Raw genomic sequence first — 16946 nt, forward strand, 5'->3', positions numbered from 1 at the left:
GGGGCGACGCGCCGGCCCCCTCGGAACCGGAAGTGGAGCCTGGGAGCCTTGACGTTAGGAACGAAGTCGAACCTGGATCTGGAGCCGGGTGAGGAGTGGCTTCGGGAGGTTGGTGGGTAGGAAAGCAGAGGAGATGCCGGGGTATCACTGGCCAGGTCGGCGTCCTGTTTGCCAAGGAAGAGAGAGGCTCGGGGGCGGAGCCCGGGGAGAGACCCTCACCTCATGCATCCACAATCCAGAATCAGTCCTAGACCCTCCTTTTCTCCTGGCCCAGATTCCGGCTCCCGCTTCCTGTCCGGAGCCTGTTGAAGGGCGCAAGACGCTCGATCTTCTACTTAGAGCAATAGTCTTCTCATTGTGGCCCGAGAAGCTTGTTTGGTTTCTTGGTCTTGATCCTCGGCACTCCCAGCCTCCACAGCTCGACTACTTTCAGAGTTCTAGGGAAGCTTGCCCCGCCCCCTGGGTTGTCACCCTTGACTGTCCACGCAGAGTGAAGTCGAAACTTGAGCCTGACTCCAAACTCTTGTGTGTGTTTGAGGGAACTATTTCCTCCCATCCCCACCCCCACACCGACTTCAGGAAGATAAACGGGAGGGGGACATCCGTCAAGCCTAATGTTATGACCTGTGCAAGGTTCAGGATTTGGAAGAATAGCTCCTGAGATGGCTTTGAATTTAAAAAGTTCTAGTGCAAGACCAGCTCAGCTTTTCTGTAGTTAAGGTTGCCCTTCCTAGCACAGGCGAGAGGCCCATTGTTCCACTGCAGCACCTATGAGCTCTTTTGCTTCCTGGGTTCCTTCTGTAGGCTAGTTGGAGTGATCAGGTTGTGTTGAGTAGATGTGATCAGATAGTCCTGTTCTTGGAAGGATCCTGGAAAGACCCTCCAATTCACTCCTCTATTGTTGGGCAAGATTGTAATAATTTTGGATGTGGCCTAGATTCATGACAAGCCTATTAGGAGAGCAGAAAGAGTTGGAGAAGTGCCTTGAGATTTGGAATAATTACAGTCCCTCTGCTTGAAGGATAAGGTGAATGATCTTTTCCCATGAAATCTAACTTTGCTATTGATCTTTGAACTGTTTCTCTGGGTTATTGTGTGAGGTTTTTGTGCCAAACCTGCACTCAGTTCTAATCTGGTACATTGCTAGAGTTTTCAGCTGTCCTTTACATTTAGTGATTTTAATGCTTCAGTACTAAGGTCCATACACTCTTTTGGTGGGAAGACTGATGGAGTAAGCACTTGATTTACTGCAGTTTAGCCTAAGAATGTCATTTTTCTAAATGGTCACTCTAAAATTTGTCTTCTGAGGGGGAGGGGATTTAGTTGATCTGTTTTAGACATGCAGTTTGAGTGATTAAAAATGACTAGCACACTGCAGGGTATTCAGTTTTGTGGAAGGAATGGATGCTAGAGTGAATGAACAGAAAGTGGGAACATTGTTTCATTTACCTGTACTATCACAATAGTTCATCAGTGGCAGGACTCCTTATATGACTAGACACTAGAAATCATACCACTAGGGAATGGAGGCTGCTGCTCCATTCCACTGGGCCTGTCTGAAGTTGAAATTTATACCCTCTTGGCAGTGACAAAGCATAGGGTTCAGAGTAACAAAATCCTTACTTTGAGGAGGCAGTCTGTCTACTGTCTGGGGAAGAAAATTACAAAGATCCTATAATAGTGTGAGAATGATTAGGCTGATCACTGCCTGATAAGGTCAGTCCTTTTCTAGCTCTATTTCCTACTGTGAATAGTGCTTTCACTTTAGAAAGTTGATTTTGACTAATTTCTGTCTTCTCTCCCATCTAATAGGTGAGACCAAGTCGGGGATGCTCTCATAATGAACGTTAACCAGTCAGCTCCACCTGTGCCGCCATTTGGGCAGCCCCAGCCCGTCTATGCAGGGTATCATCAATCCAGCTATGGTGGGCAACCAGGGTCCACAGCCGCCCCCACTCCCTATGGAGCCTACAATGGCCCATTACCAGGCTATCAGCAAACCCCTCCCCCAGGTATGTTTCCGAGCTTCCTTTGAGCTAAGGAAGGGAATTAGTAATCTTCAGGTTGGGTGGTATTGCCCTACTTAAGCTGCCTAAAGGGTTGTGGTGACTGGGATTGAGGAACATGAATCTGGCTCTTGGTCACTGAGAGTCCTGTGGGCAGTCTGCCCTTTCCTGTTTTTATATAAGGTGACTGTGTCTTTAAAACATCTAGTAGGGTGTCCCATCTTCCAGGTTCAATGGCAGTTTACTTCATGTTGGTGTCACCCTGTGCAGCCTCACCTGGCTGAATTGTTCACAGCTGGATGGAAGGACTGTGGTCATAGTTCCTCCAGAGCCAGTGATAATTTCTCTCATCGGACTTGTGGGTCTATCTATACATGACTGTGGGACATAGGGATAAAAAGTATGATGTTTGTATGCCTGGGTTTTGGTGCTTCTCATATCTTTTTGGTGATAGCATTCCTTTTCCTTTGAGTTTCTTCAGCTTCTTAGATGTTGTCTAATATCAGGGAAATTAAAGGAGACTGGTTGTCCTTAGGGTCAGTGTTTGGCTTTTATATTACATTTTTCATGAAGTGGAGCTCGTAACCTGTGGGTTATTCATAGGGGGCAAAAGAAGATGGTTGACAGTAGCTCTTTGGTTAGGTGAAAGGGAAAGTGTTAGTTGCTCTTTGCGACCCCATATACTGTAGCCCGCCAAGCCTGTCAGACTCCTCCGTCCATGGGATTTTCCAAGCAAGAATACTGGAGTAGGTTGCCATTTCCTTTACACCTCCCACATTGCAGGCAGACTCTTTGCAGACCCACATTGCAGGTTAGGGTTAGGGTTTGGGCCTTAGGGTATGCCAGATGCTTTATGCTTTTTAAGAGAGTTAATTCCATCATGAGATATGTGAAAAAGAAGGCACTAAAGAGGCACAGGTAAAATTTGAGAAATGAATGAAGTTATTACCTTTTTTAATTTTGCCATGTGGCATGTGAGATCTTGGTACCCCAACCGGGAATCAAACCCATGCTCCCTGCAGTGGAAGCTCAGAGTCGTAACCACTGGACCACCAGGGAAGTCCCAAAGTTGTTACCATTTTTGTGATGACTTTGGGGGGGAAAATATTTTTTTTTGGAGTGATGAGATTAGGTCTCAGGGCTTTGGAAGAGCCTTACTCTGGGTTGGGACTTTGGCAGGACAGAGTCCACGTCTGATTTGCCAAGCTGTGGCTTATCAAGATGGAGCTGGCATTGCCCCAAGAAGAAGCTCTGTTATTGAGAGGAAAACATACCTGGCTCTGTGATGGCTAGTGAGCAGGCCAGTGAATGGCTAGTGAATTCAGATTAATATGATTAATATGAACCTGCAGGCAGGTTCTGTAGTGTCTAATCTCTACTGAGGGCAGAACAAAAGAAAAACAGTGGTTTGAACAGGGGTCAGCAGCATTTCCAAAGTGATATGCCAAGTAACTAATGGCTTTCTTTCTGCATTTCATATGGGAAGGATGATTAGCAGTCATGCTGCTGCTAAGTCACTTCAGTCATGTCCGACTCTGTGCAATCCCATAGACGGCAGCCCACCAGGTTCTGCCATCCCTGGGATTCTCCAGGCAAGATTACTGGAGTGGGTTGCCATTTCCTTCTCCAATGCATGGAAGAGAAAAGTGAAAGTGAAGTCGCTCAGTCATGTCCAACTCTTAGCAACCCCATGGACTGCAGCCTACCAGGCTCCTCCATCCATGGATTTTCCAGGCAAGAGTACTGGAGTGGGGTGCCATTGCCTTCTCCAGATTAGCAGTCATAGAAGTAGCTTTGATGGCAGCTCTGGTGAGCAGAACACGCGTAGTGCAGCTTTTGTGAAGACATAAGCGACAGCAGTAACTGGAGGCCAGGAGACCTGTCCTGAGGGCTTCCCAGGTGCACTAATGATAAAGAACCCGCCTGCCAATGCAGGAAACACAAGAGACCTGGGTTTGATCCCTGGGTCAGGAAGATCCCCCGGAAAAGGGCATGGCATCCCACTCCAGTATTCATGCCTAGAGAATCGTCATGAACAGAGGAGCCTGACGGATTACAGTCCATACGGTCGCACAGAGTTGGGGACAACTGAATTGACTTAGCACACATGTACAACCTGTCCTGACTGAATAATTGGGCAGAAACAAAGTCTCCGACCCATGGGAACACTTCCCTGAGCCATGTACTATTGGGAGTGTCAGCATTTAGAAGTGGATGAAAAGAAGGTGCTTAGGATCTGTAGAATATATGAGGAAGAGGCTGGCAGAATAGTCTCTCTAAGGGGCGCCTTTCTTTCTTTTTTTTTTTTTAAAGAATTAAAAAAATTATTTATTTACTTGGCTACATTGGGTTTTCATTGCGTCATGTGGGATCTTTCATTGCAACACATGGATTTCTCTAGTTGTGATGCAGGAGCTTAGTTGCTCTGTGGCATATGGGATCTTAGTTCCTCCACCAGGGATTGAACCTCCAGCCCCTGCATTGCAAGGTGGATTCTTAACTACTGGACCACCAGGGAAGTCCCAACGGTTATGTCTTTACAACCTAGTTCAGCATGTTCTTGGTCATCTGCTAAGCCGCCTTCCTTGCATATGTTCTGAGTTTCTGAGTTCTAGGATGGAATCTTTTCCTTAAAAGAGTTGATGTTTTGTCTAGGGTAAGAATATTAGACCGTCCTGGATTGAGTGAGGGTGTATAGTGATCACAGGAAAGCTTTTCATTTTTGTGGCTCTGGCTACAGCTTCACTAGTAGTATACCTATTACACCTGTTTAAGAGAGTGAAAACTCTCTGGCTGGGCATCCATGTTCAGAATTTCTTGTAACTGGAATTGCATCCTGATGGTGTCCTTTTCATTGCCAAGCTATGATATTATACTTGTGATATTGCAGTGAAGGTTGGAGCTTATTGATCCTTGCTTTGCATTCCTTGCTCAAGGTGGAGGAGAAATTTCCTAATTTCTTAGCTTCTCTTCATTACCCTCAGGTGTTTCAAGAGCCCCAGCTTCTTCAGGGGCACCTCCAGCCTCGACAGCACAGGGCCCTTGTGGCCAGACTGCATATGGCCAGTTTGGCCAAGGAGATGTACAGAATGGACCAAGCTCCGGTGTTCAGATGCAGAGGTATGTACTTGGGTCAACCTAAAATTGGTCTGATGAGACTGGAAGGATTAGTAATGTATGAGGGCCTATTTTACTTTTCTTTTTTTTTCCCTTTGTTTTTCTCTTGGATTCCTTTTCCTCTTCCTTTCATCTTTTTGTAATTCGTTTCCCTTCTTCCAGATTAGAGATGCTGCTGCTGCGCCTCTGTGGATTATTGACTCATTTAAGCACCTGTGTTGTTTGGCATATTCTTTCCATTTCTGTGAACTTGAGTTTTTTCCTTGACTAGACATATCTTAAATAATTGTTATGGTCCTTCAGAACCTACCCTAAGGAAGAAACAGGAAGAAGGAACCTTAGGATTATTTATGTCTCTTTTGACTTCCCCTTTCCCTCTAGAACAGGAACTTAGTAGGATTTATTGGTTAATTTGGGTGTGATCAGTCATGAAAAGAAAGATCGCAAAGGAAAACTACATAAATGATGAAAACTTTGGTGGTGTGTGACCTGATAAACCCTTGTCTCTGTGTGGAAGTCCATTAAAGAAGGGCAGTCATCTCTGTTGGAATGCTGTTTGTATTTTGGTAAACAAAGAATGAAGCATAACTGTGGTAGGATGTGTAGTAGTGGAAGAGTTGCTTTCTGACATTTTTATTAGGTGTCCAGAATATACATTTTTAGCATCAAATGTAAGCCCAGAGGACTGAGCCTTGGAGCTTACCAACTTATAAAAGGCATTCAGAGTAGGGGCCATCAAAATGCAATGAGAAAGACCAGTAGTGAGGTAGGTTAGCCAGGGTGTCATAGCATCCTGAAATTAGGTAAAGTAAGTATTTTAGGAAGTCAAGAGAGTAATCAGGTGTGTCACTTGCTGCTGAAAGGTGAGATGTAGACCAAGAATTGACCATTGGGTTTGACATCATTGACAAATGTAGTTTCAGTGGAGATATGAAGGCAGCTGTCTAGTTGGAGCAGGTGAAAGAATTTCAGCTGGGAAGTGGATTAATGTAACCTAAAACCCTTCTGCTATAAATGTCTAGAAAGGGGAGAGGAAATAGAAACAAAATTTTTTTTTTCAAATCCATAATCAAGCTTCAAGGAAAGTTAAATCCTCAAGTGCCAGATAACAAGTGGGAACTGAAAATCAGAGTGGTAAGTTGATACTGTGGCTGCCTGTGCAAAGGGTGGAAATTATCTTGAGGACCTAGGGGCTTAAGTTTAAGCAGGTAACTTGGGCATTTCTGAGCTGAGGTTTAGAACTGAAATCTTGTTTATGAAATCTGGACTTAGGCTACACTTCAGTAAACAGGTAAACTAGAAAAAAAAAATCTGTACACTGGCAGAGGGAGATAATAAGGAGTCCTGATTCTCCCAGGCTGGCTGAGGATAAGTTAGCAGGGGAGTCGGGGGCGGGGTGTTTTTGAACTGCATGTGAACACCAGGGATCATTTGGGGTGGTGAAAATGTTCTAAAATTGGATTCTGGTGATGGTTGCACAACTCTTTAAATTTACTAAAAATCATTGAATTGTGCACTTAAAAGGAGTGAATTTAATGATTTGGAAATTACAACTTAAACTTAAAAAAAAAACTTTGATACTGGGCAGCAGTATCATTGGAGTACCCTCCAGAAGCAAGTCAAATGCTAAACAACCACTCTAACTCAATTCAGGGATTTCTCAAAGGAAAAAAAAAAGATTAGACTATGAGAGGAGAGCAGATAGTAGGCTATTACATTGATTAAGGGACTGTAACTGTCAACATAGGATTATGTACCTACCTAAGAGAAGGCAAATAAAGGTGTTTTCAGAGACTGGTAGTTTACCCTGTATGGGCCCTGGCTGAGAAAAGTACCAGGGAATAGACTAGGGGGAAAAAAGGAAAAAGAACCTAGAAAGAAAGATCTTTTAAAAGAGATATGAATAGTAATTAAAGAAGTAGAGATAGAGACTTCCCTAGCGGCCCAGTGGTTAGGACTCCTCATTTCCAATGCAGGGGACTTGGGTTTGATCCCTGAAGGGGGAACTAAGATTCCACAAGCTGCATGGTGTGGCCAAAGGGGAAAAAAAAGCATAGACCAATTTTTTCCTAATGTTTGACTAAAAGATAAAAGCTTGAGGGGGATGTGAGGTTTTAGGGCAATTTTATTTGATTGGATTTTTAAAATCCAATCCAATTACATCTCAGTTCATTGAGATGTAATTCATATACCATGACCATTTAAAGTGCACAAATTTAATGATTTTAAGTATATTCACAGATATGTGCAACCATCACTATCGTCCGTTTTAGTACATTTTCATCACCTCAGGAAGACACACAATATCCTTTATCTGAGGAGCTATCCCTATTCAGCTTTTCCTTAAATCCCTCACTCCCCCAACCGTAAACAACCACTAATCTACTTTCTGTCCCTATAGACTTCCCTATTCTGGATATTTCATATTAATAGAATCGTATATATTTTGTAACTGATTTCTTTCACTTAACATAATGTTTCCAGTGTTTATTTATGTTGTAGCATGTATCAGTACTTCATTCTTTTTATTACAGTATTTCATTATATGATTATACCACTACATGTTCTTTATCCATTTATCTGTTGATGGACATTTGGGTTGTTTTCACTAATAGTTGGTTATTTTTTGAGATATTTGTATGTTTTTGTGCTGATGGGAATGATCAAGGAGAAAGACATTGAATGGGAAGTACTTTGGAAAGAAAAGTTCCAGAATGGAAAAAGATATTTACACATAAAGTAGATAAAAACATAAAATAGTGTCCAGAATATGTAAAGAACTCCTACTAGTCAATAAGAAAGAGTCAGTTCAGTTGAAAAAATAATAAACAAAATCCGGAATAGTATTTTATGAAGGAAGGGATACTAATGGCCAAAGAACAAATTAAAAAGCGGTTCAACCTCATAAATGAAGAAAAAAGTAAACGTTAAAAACCACAACAGAATTATCCTATGTATCGATCAGATTGGCAAAATTAAAAAGCTACTAGTACTGAATATTGCTGAGCATATGGATTATCAGGAACTATCCTCATCTGCTGGTGGTCAGATGCAAATCAGTACAACTACCATGGGAAAATAACTTGGAATTATCTGTTAAAATTAAAGATATCATATCATATAAACCAGTAATTAAACTCATAGCTGTATGCCTTAGAAAAAGCCCAGGTATGTATAAGTTAAATATATGATTTAACATAGTAACATTATTATTGATAATATCCCAAACTTAGAAAACCTTCAATATCCGTCTGTAGTAAAATGCTTAGGTAAATCGTGGCCTATTTATTTAATGGAATAACATTTTGTGATGAAAGAGAATGCTAAATGCAGCAGCATAGATGAATTCATAAACATGTGGTTGAACAAAAGAAGCAAAACTCAAAGTACATATGATGTGATACTGTTTAACAAAAGTTTGAAAACCTGACATAACTGAATTATAGTTTTAAAGACAAGGGAACAATATTTAGAAAGTTGGGAAAGTAGTTATCTTTGGGAGAAAGGGGGCTTCCCTAGTAGCTCAGCTGGTAAAGAATCTGCCTGCAATGTGGGAGACCTGAGTTTGATCCCTGGGTTGGGAAGATCCCCTGGAGAAGGGAACGGCTGCCCACTCCAGTACTCTGGCCTGGAGAATTCCGTGGACTGTACAGCCCATGGGGTCACAAAGAGTCGGGGACAATCCTGAGCGACTTTCACTTTTGGGAGAAAGGAAAGGGTTGTGAGGAGAGGCACACAGGGCCTTTGGTGTATTCCATTTCTTGACTGGCCTTTAGGTTACAGGGGTGTTTGTGTTATTCAGCAGTACACATATGTTTTATGTATCTTTCTCTATTTATGTTACATTTCACAATTTTAAAGTACACTGGACTAAGAATTGGGCCTGGACCTGGGTTCTAGTTCTAGTTTAACCTGCTACTTTTACCCTTAGTGTTTTAGTTTTCCATCTGCTCGGTTCTCTTCATTAATTTGCTGTAAGAATTAAAGCATTTAGAGATGCTTTGTAAACTATAAAGTTGTGTGCAGATAAGGAGTTTATATGATAGAATACCAGTAGGCAGTTGAGAGTATTATCCATATTAATAGAGTAGTACCATGGAATACAATTGTTCTGGCAAGGATTTATAAGCATCTGCCATGGGCTAACAGTATGTTTGCTGCTATGGAAGGCAAAAACTGCAAAACCCAGCAAAGAGCTTAGGGAGGTAAGTTTCACTAGCATAATGCCCTGAAAATGCTAGTTGAATGAACAAATGAAAAGTGAAACTGCAGGACCAGTAGAAGCTGACCAAACATAATAAAGTTCCAGTTATTTAGAAAGACAAAATAAACAGGAAGTATAAATCAGGATTTCAGTGTAATAGGCTACTATGATGAAGAATTTGATTCATTCTTGAAATCCCAGAAGGAGCTTGTTATGTACAATAATCTATGCTGTAGATTTCTGCAGTAATATTACTGTAAACCACTGGTGCAATGGCTAGTTGGTATGCAGTGATATTACACTGATGCTGTATTTGTATTTTAATGTGGCAGGTGGTACCATGGGAGTGTCCAGCGCAGTTATTTAAGTAATGAGACTTTGCTGGATAGACTCAGCTAGCAGGCTGCCTGGCTTATATCCTCTGTGTCTAGCCCTTAACTCTGGTGAAATAGCATCATCTTTCTCCTTAGTAGAGAATTCCAAACTTAGCTCACCAGCTCTTCTGATCTTAAGAGATTTCTAATACCTTTCCCAGGATTAAGTGATCCTTTGGTTTAAAGGTTAAACAATCAAACTGCATTTGTTCAAGCCCACATTTATTAAGCTTCTGCTGTGTTAATGCTTCTGTGCACCTTTAATTTCGACTTCTTCAGTGCTTTTGAATATAGAACCGAAGTGGCTTGTCAACAAAGGATTAAGGCAGAGGAGGTGATAATCTAACTACCAGAGTAAATACTGTTTGATCTGAGGGTGCTTGGCACGTGTTTTTGGAGTGAACCTAATGGAAAACAAGGTTTGCCCTGAATAATCACAGTGTAGATTATGAGGAACGTGATTTATTCACAAATATATAAAAATATGAAGCCATATAAGAGCCCAGATGAGAGTAAGATGCTGTAAAACAGTATTGTTTCCCATATAATGTGGGGCTCCTGTCAACTTGGAAGGGATTCCTGGCCCACTAGAAGCTTCTGCCTTCCATCTCTTCACAGGCTCCCTGGGTCTCAGCCGTTTGCGTCTGCCCCATTGGCCCCTGTGGTCAGTCAGCCAGCTGTGCTTCAGCCCTATGGGCCTCCCCCGACAAGTGCACAGGTGACTGCTCAGCTGGCCGGAATGCAGATCAGTGGTGCTGTGGCCCCAGCCCCTCCCGCTTCGGGGCTGGGCTATGGTGAGTACCTATGACCATAGGAATACTGTTTCCTTTTTAGAGGCATCTGTCTCTGGGGTATACCTGGATCCCTTTTATTTCTTTTATGTATTCCTCTAAGCCCCAGCAGATGGGACAAGTCATTCCTGCCCCTCGGGTGGAAAGGAAAGTGGTTTGCTGAACAAGGAGGCAGAATGACTGGGGTTCTGACTCTACTTCTTCTACTTCTCAGGCCCGCCAACATCACTGGCCTCAGCCTCAGGAAGTTTCCCTAATTCTGGTCTGTATGGCTCCTATCCTCAGGGCCAAGCTCCTCCCCTTGGCCAGGGTCATCCGGGGGCCCAGCCTCCCCAGCGATCTGTCCCACCACAGGCCTCCAGCTTCACATCCCCCGCCTCAGGGGGTCCTCGGATGCCTTCGATGACTGGTCCACTCTTGCCTGGACAGAGTTTTGGGGGGCCCCCAGTGAGCCAGCCCAACCATGTGTCCTCACCTCCTCCTCAAGCTCTGCCCCCTGGTACCCAAATGACTGGGCCCCCAGGACCACCACCACCTATGCACTCCTCCCAGCAGCCAGGCTATCAGCTGCAGCAAAATGGTGAGTTTTTCCCAAGGACTACCTAGGAGCCAAAAGCTTCAGCTATTCAGGTGTTTTCATTGTTGTTGTTATTTGCTTCTGGTATTACTTGCTAAGTGGTGAACTAGATAGACAGCTTCAGGGTATTATTACTAAGATGTGGGGTTTATAAGATTTTTTTTTTCTCACAGTTCAGATAACAAATGGTTATTACTGTACCTCTCAATTCTGTGTTTATAATAGGAGTCTAGTCATTTCCGTGAGGCCTTAAGAGATAGGGAAGGAATATTTTGTTCATCAACCTTGCACTTGTCTCCCAGGTTCCTTTGGACCAGCCAGGGGCCCTCAGTCCAATTATGGAAGTCCCTACCCAGGAGCAGCCACTTTTGGCAGTCAGCCTGGGCCTCCTCAACCATTGCCTCCTAAGCGCCTGGACCCTGACGCCATCCCGAGCCCTGTAAGTAGATACTTATGTGGTCCTGGGGAAGGAGCTTGTGGCTATCAGATAAGTGAGTCAACCTAGATGAGATGTTTGCCTAGCCTTTTCTGATTATTTTTCCCTTTTGTTCGTCATGTTGCAGGTGTAGAGCCTACGTGTAATTTTTGACCCTCTAAATAGAACTTGACGTTCCAGAAGTATTTTAGGGGTATTTTTACTTTATAACTGGGCAGGAAAGGAAGGGAAGCCAGGAGTGATCAGCAGTGTCATAGAGCTCTGGGTTGCTGTCACCACTGGACAGAGCCTGGAAGCCTCTGCTCTTTTGTGGAGTACTGGCTGTGTCCAGGTCTTGTCCTCTTAGATCTAGTAGGATAGCATAGCAGTCTTCTTAATGGTTAGAGCTGGCGGGGAATCTCTGGTGTTATTGGTGAGAAAAGGAAAGCCTCTCTGGACTCTTTCTGCCTCTACTTGGATAGTGTTTGAGGAGAAAGCCTTCGATACTTTTGCTTGCTAGTCTTCTGCTGTGTGGATGGAGAAAAGTGATCTACAATTTCAAGGGCAATGTGGGGAAGTTCCTGCTCCCAGGAAGAAGGTGAATCTTACCCTTAGAGCCATCAGAATGCTCAGACCTTCCTCATCATACTCAAGAGTAGAGGCTGATACGGTATTCCCAAGTGGAGGCCACTGTCTAGTTCTGTCTGCAACATTTGCTATGTCAGTTGCCTCACCATGCTTAGCCATTGTCATATTCCATCCTGTTCTCTTCCCTCTTCCTTTGGGGAACCATCATGGTGAGGGACCCAGCTGGCTAAGGGGGACCCTAGAGGATGAAGCAGTGCCTCTTTCCTTTTTCCTCTTTTAGTGAGAAGGAGCATCTGGTTGGATGTGAGGGGAGGCTTCTTTCAGTGTAAGAGTAGTTCTTACATGGGAGGCTTGGCCTTTTGGAGGGAACATCCCTCTTCTTCCTTCTTAAAATTTCTCCCATTCAGCCCCTCCATATAACCCCTCTTGCCTCCTGTTTGCCCCCTTCCTTATCTTTCTACATCATAGGCTAAGCCATTAAAGGCTCTTTTTTGGCCCAGAAAAATTTGGAATTTATGATCGAGAGGGGGCCTGATTTCAGCAGTAGGAGCTGGGCTCCAGCTGTTCATGTCTAACTCATCAGGGCTGAGAGAAGTAACATCTGCTTCTTGTTCTTTTGTCTCCCTCCCTGTATTCCCCTGCTGCCTTTATTATTAAAACACTAAAAGCAACTCAATGAGCTGCCTCCTCAGCAGAAAACCAGGCACAGAATAGACCCTGATGCCATTCCTAGTCCAGTAAGTGCAGGGGGTGGGTGTGTGTGTGTGATCCCTGTGTTAAATCACCCGTGCATGCCTATGACCTCATCTTCACCTCATCCACCATGTCCATCCCTCTCCATCCTCTTCCCTTAGTCCTTCTAGACCCTTGCTTTTACAAGCTAGAAGGATATGCATGCCTCAAGTCACCATATAATGAAGTAGCAAGCTGTTAGCAGTGCCTTTAAGTATGGGATGGTAGAAGGTCAGGCTCGAAGGGCGGGATCAAGTAGCTTGTTAAGCTTTGGTTTTAGCCCTGCTGGCTCCTCCAGGAGCCTGCCTGTGACATATGATGGAACAGGACAAAACAGTAGATCCTTCCCTTTTGGGTTTGATTTGTCTACTGCTTGTTGCGGAGAAACATGGGTAGGTGGCTACTAATGTACAAGTCTGGGAAACTGGCATTTCTTACAGGGAAAGGGACTGCTGGTTTGGGAAAGTGTGGGTCACTTTCTCATCTGGAGAGTCTGTTTGACTCTGATATATTTCTAAGCTTCAGCTCTTTATTCTATGGGACACAGAGTCTTATTTTCCCTTTACTTTTTCTGGTTTTACCAAACCCATCTTGAAGTAACTGACAAAGGTTATCAGTCTGCACAAAGATCTGATCACCAGCTTTGCAATATCTCTTTTTTTTTTCCTTCGCTGGGTCTGTCAAAATGTGGGGGACTGAGGATTGGGCTATAAGATCCTCTTCTCCCATGTTTACACACTGATGCTTACCTGAAAATAAGGCAGCATCTGCTTCCTCACCTTGCCTGATCATTTCTGGCTGTGTAATCCTCTCCTCACCCTGTCCCTTCTGCTCTCATTGAGTGTAGAGTCATTCCAGGTAGATTTCATTTTTACATGGTTACTGTTGTCTGTGTTCCTGCTCTTGGGGAGAGAAGGGGAGGGGAAGCCTCGATGTGGGAGGGAAGTGGAATCTGACCATGTCTGAAGGCTTGTGATTAGAGCTGGAGCTTTCCTGGAGTAGGTATTGTAACAGGGTGATCACTGTTTATTGGGGGTCAGGGCGATTCATAAAGAAGCCCTTTCTCAGTGTTGCCCATGCAGCAGGTTGCTGCTGACTATAGAGTGGAAGATTGGCATTACTGCATTTTATATGATCTCCAAAAGGAGAGCAGGCCTGGTGCATGAGGTGTGTTCCTTGGCAAATTCTTAGTTTCTGTGCTGCAGCTCCAGCCTTTCTTTCTCCTGCCTCTGGGACGTGGTACTCCCTTCTCCCTTTTCATCTGTCGCTTCATTCATTTCACTTCTTCCCTACAGATTCAGGTTATTGAAGATGACAGGAACAACCGGGGTTCAGAGCCATTTGCTACTGGAGTACGGGGCCAGGTGCCACCCTTAGTCACCACCAACTTCCTGGTGAAAGACCAAGGTGAGAAGGGCAATAACTCCTCCCTGTGGGACTTTTTCTCCAGCATTATGACCTTATGGATGGGGCTCTTGTCAGAGACCAGTCCCTCATTGGTCTCTAGGGGGAAAGAGCCACCGTCACCTCTAGCATCTGTTGGGGTGATGGGGTGTGTCAGCAATGGCGAGCTGGTGTCTGGAGTGATTCTGTGATCTGACTCAGCTTTTCCATCCCCTCCTTCAGGAAATGCAAGTCCCCGGTACATTCGATGCACATCCTATAACATCCCTTGCACCTCTGACATGGCTAAGCAGGCTCAGGTGCCGCTGGCAGCTGTCATCAAGCCGCTGGCAAGGCTGCCCCCAGAGGAGGTGAGTCAGGGACAGACTAGAGTATAATAAGAGGGAGGAAGTGAGGGGGAGCGAGGATAAGACTTCTTCCTAGATGTGATTCTGGCAGTCACAGTGGATGAAGGCTTGGTTGGTCGGGAGGGGAGCGTATCATCAGTAGCTTTCTATCCCAGGGCCCATGCCTGAAGAGGGTGATAGGGAGGAAAGCAAAAGCCCAAGAAATTCCTGGATGGAGCAGAGTTCACACGTGAAACACATTTTGAAAAGAGTCAAGGCCAACTTGTAGGGGAGAAGACAGCTGGAGGCAGGAGCCTCCTGTAGCACGGTCATCACCTGGTGATGAGAGGCACGTCACTCTGGTTTTTCTTGTACTCTGTCCTGTCATCCCAGGTAGGTTAGAAATATTAGGACAGCATATTAAGAAACAGAATCCAGGGGTCCTTTTACCTGGTTTGGGCTATAATCTGTCACCCAATACCTGGAATCAGGATGAAAAGAGAGAGTGCTTGGAGCTGCTGCTGCCATGCCGTGGTGTATATACACTTGTGTTCATGCCTTAATGAACTTGGGGGGGGGGATTTCTCTATAACTGGACATTCAGGGCTCACCTTACATCCTGCTTCTTTGTCTTGTTCTGTCTTTTTCTCTTTCTCTTTTCCTGAGTCTCAGTGAGGGTGGCTGGACACTTGCCTGCTGGTCTCTTTATCTGTAGGGTAACATCTGCCTGGGGTGTCAGTAGGTATCACAGAAATCCAGGGATTGGGGAGGACAAGTGTCACAAATACTTGGGTGGGAAAGGAAGCAGGAACGAAGGGGATTGAAGATTGGGCCAGAAATGAGAATCCTGGGTAATCTTTGACTTTCTCCTCATGTGCCCACGTCAGCCCCTGGCTTGTTTGGGCCAGTTCCATTGTTGCTCTTCTCTTTCAAGAAGTGAAGTTCTAGAGATAAGGAGTAAGGAGAGGGACTATAGTCCTTAGACCGTTAGGGACATTTGTCCTCATTCCCCTTCTCTCTGCTCCCTCCGCAGGCAGACTGTCTGAGCCATGTTCTTCTCCCTCCAGGTTGTTCCTCCTCATCTGTTCCCACATATCACTGTAGCTGATATGACTGTGTCTGAGCCCCTTCCCTTTGCTCCTTAGGCTTCACCGTATGTTGTCGACCATGGGGAGTCTGGCCCTTTGCGCTGCAATCGTTGCAAAGCATACATGTGCCCCTTTATGCAGTTCGTTGAGGGAGGGAGACGCTTCCAGTGCTGCTTCTGCAGCTGTATCAACGATGGTACGTTCACAGAGGCTGGGGCTGGGGGATCCTGACTGCATCTTCATTACTCTCTTTCTAGTTAGATAGATGAGGCTCCATTGTTTAGGAGATGGGGACGTGAAGTGCCTCTGGGGCTGTGGGGCATTAGAGTGAGCTCAGCCAGGACCAGACGAGGACCGAAAGCGGACCCATGAGTAACACTCTGGCCTACTCCCCACAGTTCCTCCCCAGTATTTTCAACACCTGGATCATACCGGCAAGCGTGTGGATGCTTATGACCGTCCTGAGCTGTCCCTGGGCTCTTATGAATTCTTGGCCACTGTAGATTACTGCAAGGTGAGGGAGGGGAGCATGGGGAGGAGCAGTGGGTGAAGGACAATGAGACAGCTGAGACTTGCTGTAGTCATTTCCTTCACCCTGTCACTGTCCCCTTGGATGTTGGCTTATCTCTAGTCCACTGACCTGCTTACTGCTAGCCCTCTCCCCTCCAACATTTCCTTCTTTTGCAGAACAATAAGTTCCCCATCCCTCCTGCCTTCATCTTTATGATTGATGTCTCCTACAATGCCGTCAGGAGTGGTCTTGTCAGGCTCCTCTGTGAGGAGCTCAAGTCACTGTTAGACTTTTTGCCTAGGTGAGAGTTAGGGGCCAAGGTATCCTAGGGATGATCATGGCTGGGGAGGGGGCGCAAGGGTGGGTGGTTGGGATAACTCAGCATGTGGATCCTGACGTCATGCAGTTGCCTGGTGGAGAAGGTGGCAAGTCTGGGTAACAACATCCCTTTCTGCAGGGAGGGCGGGGCAGAAGAGTCAGCAATCCGCGTTGGCTTTGTCACCTATAATAAGGTGCTCCACTTCTACAATGTGAAGAGCTCATTGGCCCAGCCACAGATGATGGTTGTATCTGATGTGAGTGACATGTTTGTGCCACTGCTGGATGGCTTCCTGGTCAATGTCAGCGAGTCTCGGGCAGTCATCACCAGGTAAGAGTCAGATTGTGGGGGAAGAGAGTCAGATTGTGGGGGTAAAGTAAGGTGGAGGGCAAGGTACAACCACAGAAAGCCAGTGATAGACACAGGCTATGCCTCAGGAGTTCTCAGCGTCTGGGGGCCAGATGACTTTTTGGGGGAATTGAGGGATCTGAAAT

At 45.0% G+C, this 16946-nt stretch overlaps 1 protein-coding gene across 4 annotated transcripts in view; it reads left to right on the forward strand.

Moving 5' to 3' along the window:
• SEC24C (SEC24 homolog C, COPII coat complex component) overlaps positions 1-16946 on the forward strand; it is a 21811-nt gene continuing 4865 nt past the window's right edge. Inside the window, exons 1-13 of one of the 4 annotated variants that reach the window (XM_069572425.1) lie at positions 1-88; positions 1813-2012; positions 4991-5126; positions 10320-10495; positions 10707-11072; positions 11372-11508; positions 12741-12809; positions 14100-14211; positions 14431-14558; positions 15680-15818; positions 16021-16136; positions 16310-16434; positions 16591-16782. In XM_069572425.1, coding sequence (XP_069428526.1) covers positions 1841-2012; positions 4991-5126; positions 10320-10495; positions 10707-11072; positions 11372-11508; positions 12741-12809; positions 14100-14211; positions 14431-14558; positions 15680-15818; positions 16021-16136; positions 16310-16434; positions 16591-16782 — 1868 coding nt within the window. In that variant the 5' untranslated portion in view covers positions 1-88; positions 1813-1840. Of the gene's footprint in view, positions 1028-1812; positions 2013-4990; positions 5127-10319; positions 10496-10706; positions 11073-11371; positions 11509-12740; positions 12810-14099; positions 14212-14430; positions 14559-15679; positions 15819-16020; positions 16137-16309; positions 16435-16590; positions 16783-16946 lie in introns of all 4 variants that reach the window. The other 3 variants (XM_069572427.1, XM_069572428.1, XM_069572429.1) reach the window with 3 other exon arrangements.

Source organism: Ovis canadensis, chromosome 25 (assembly GCF_042477335.2).
Source record: "Ovis canadensis isolate MfBH-ARS-UI-01 breed Bighorn chromosome 25, ARS-UI_OviCan_v2, whole genome shotgun sequence".
Lineage (NCBI taxonomy): Eukaryota > Metazoa > Chordata > Mammalia > Artiodactyla > Bovidae > Ovis > Ovis canadensis.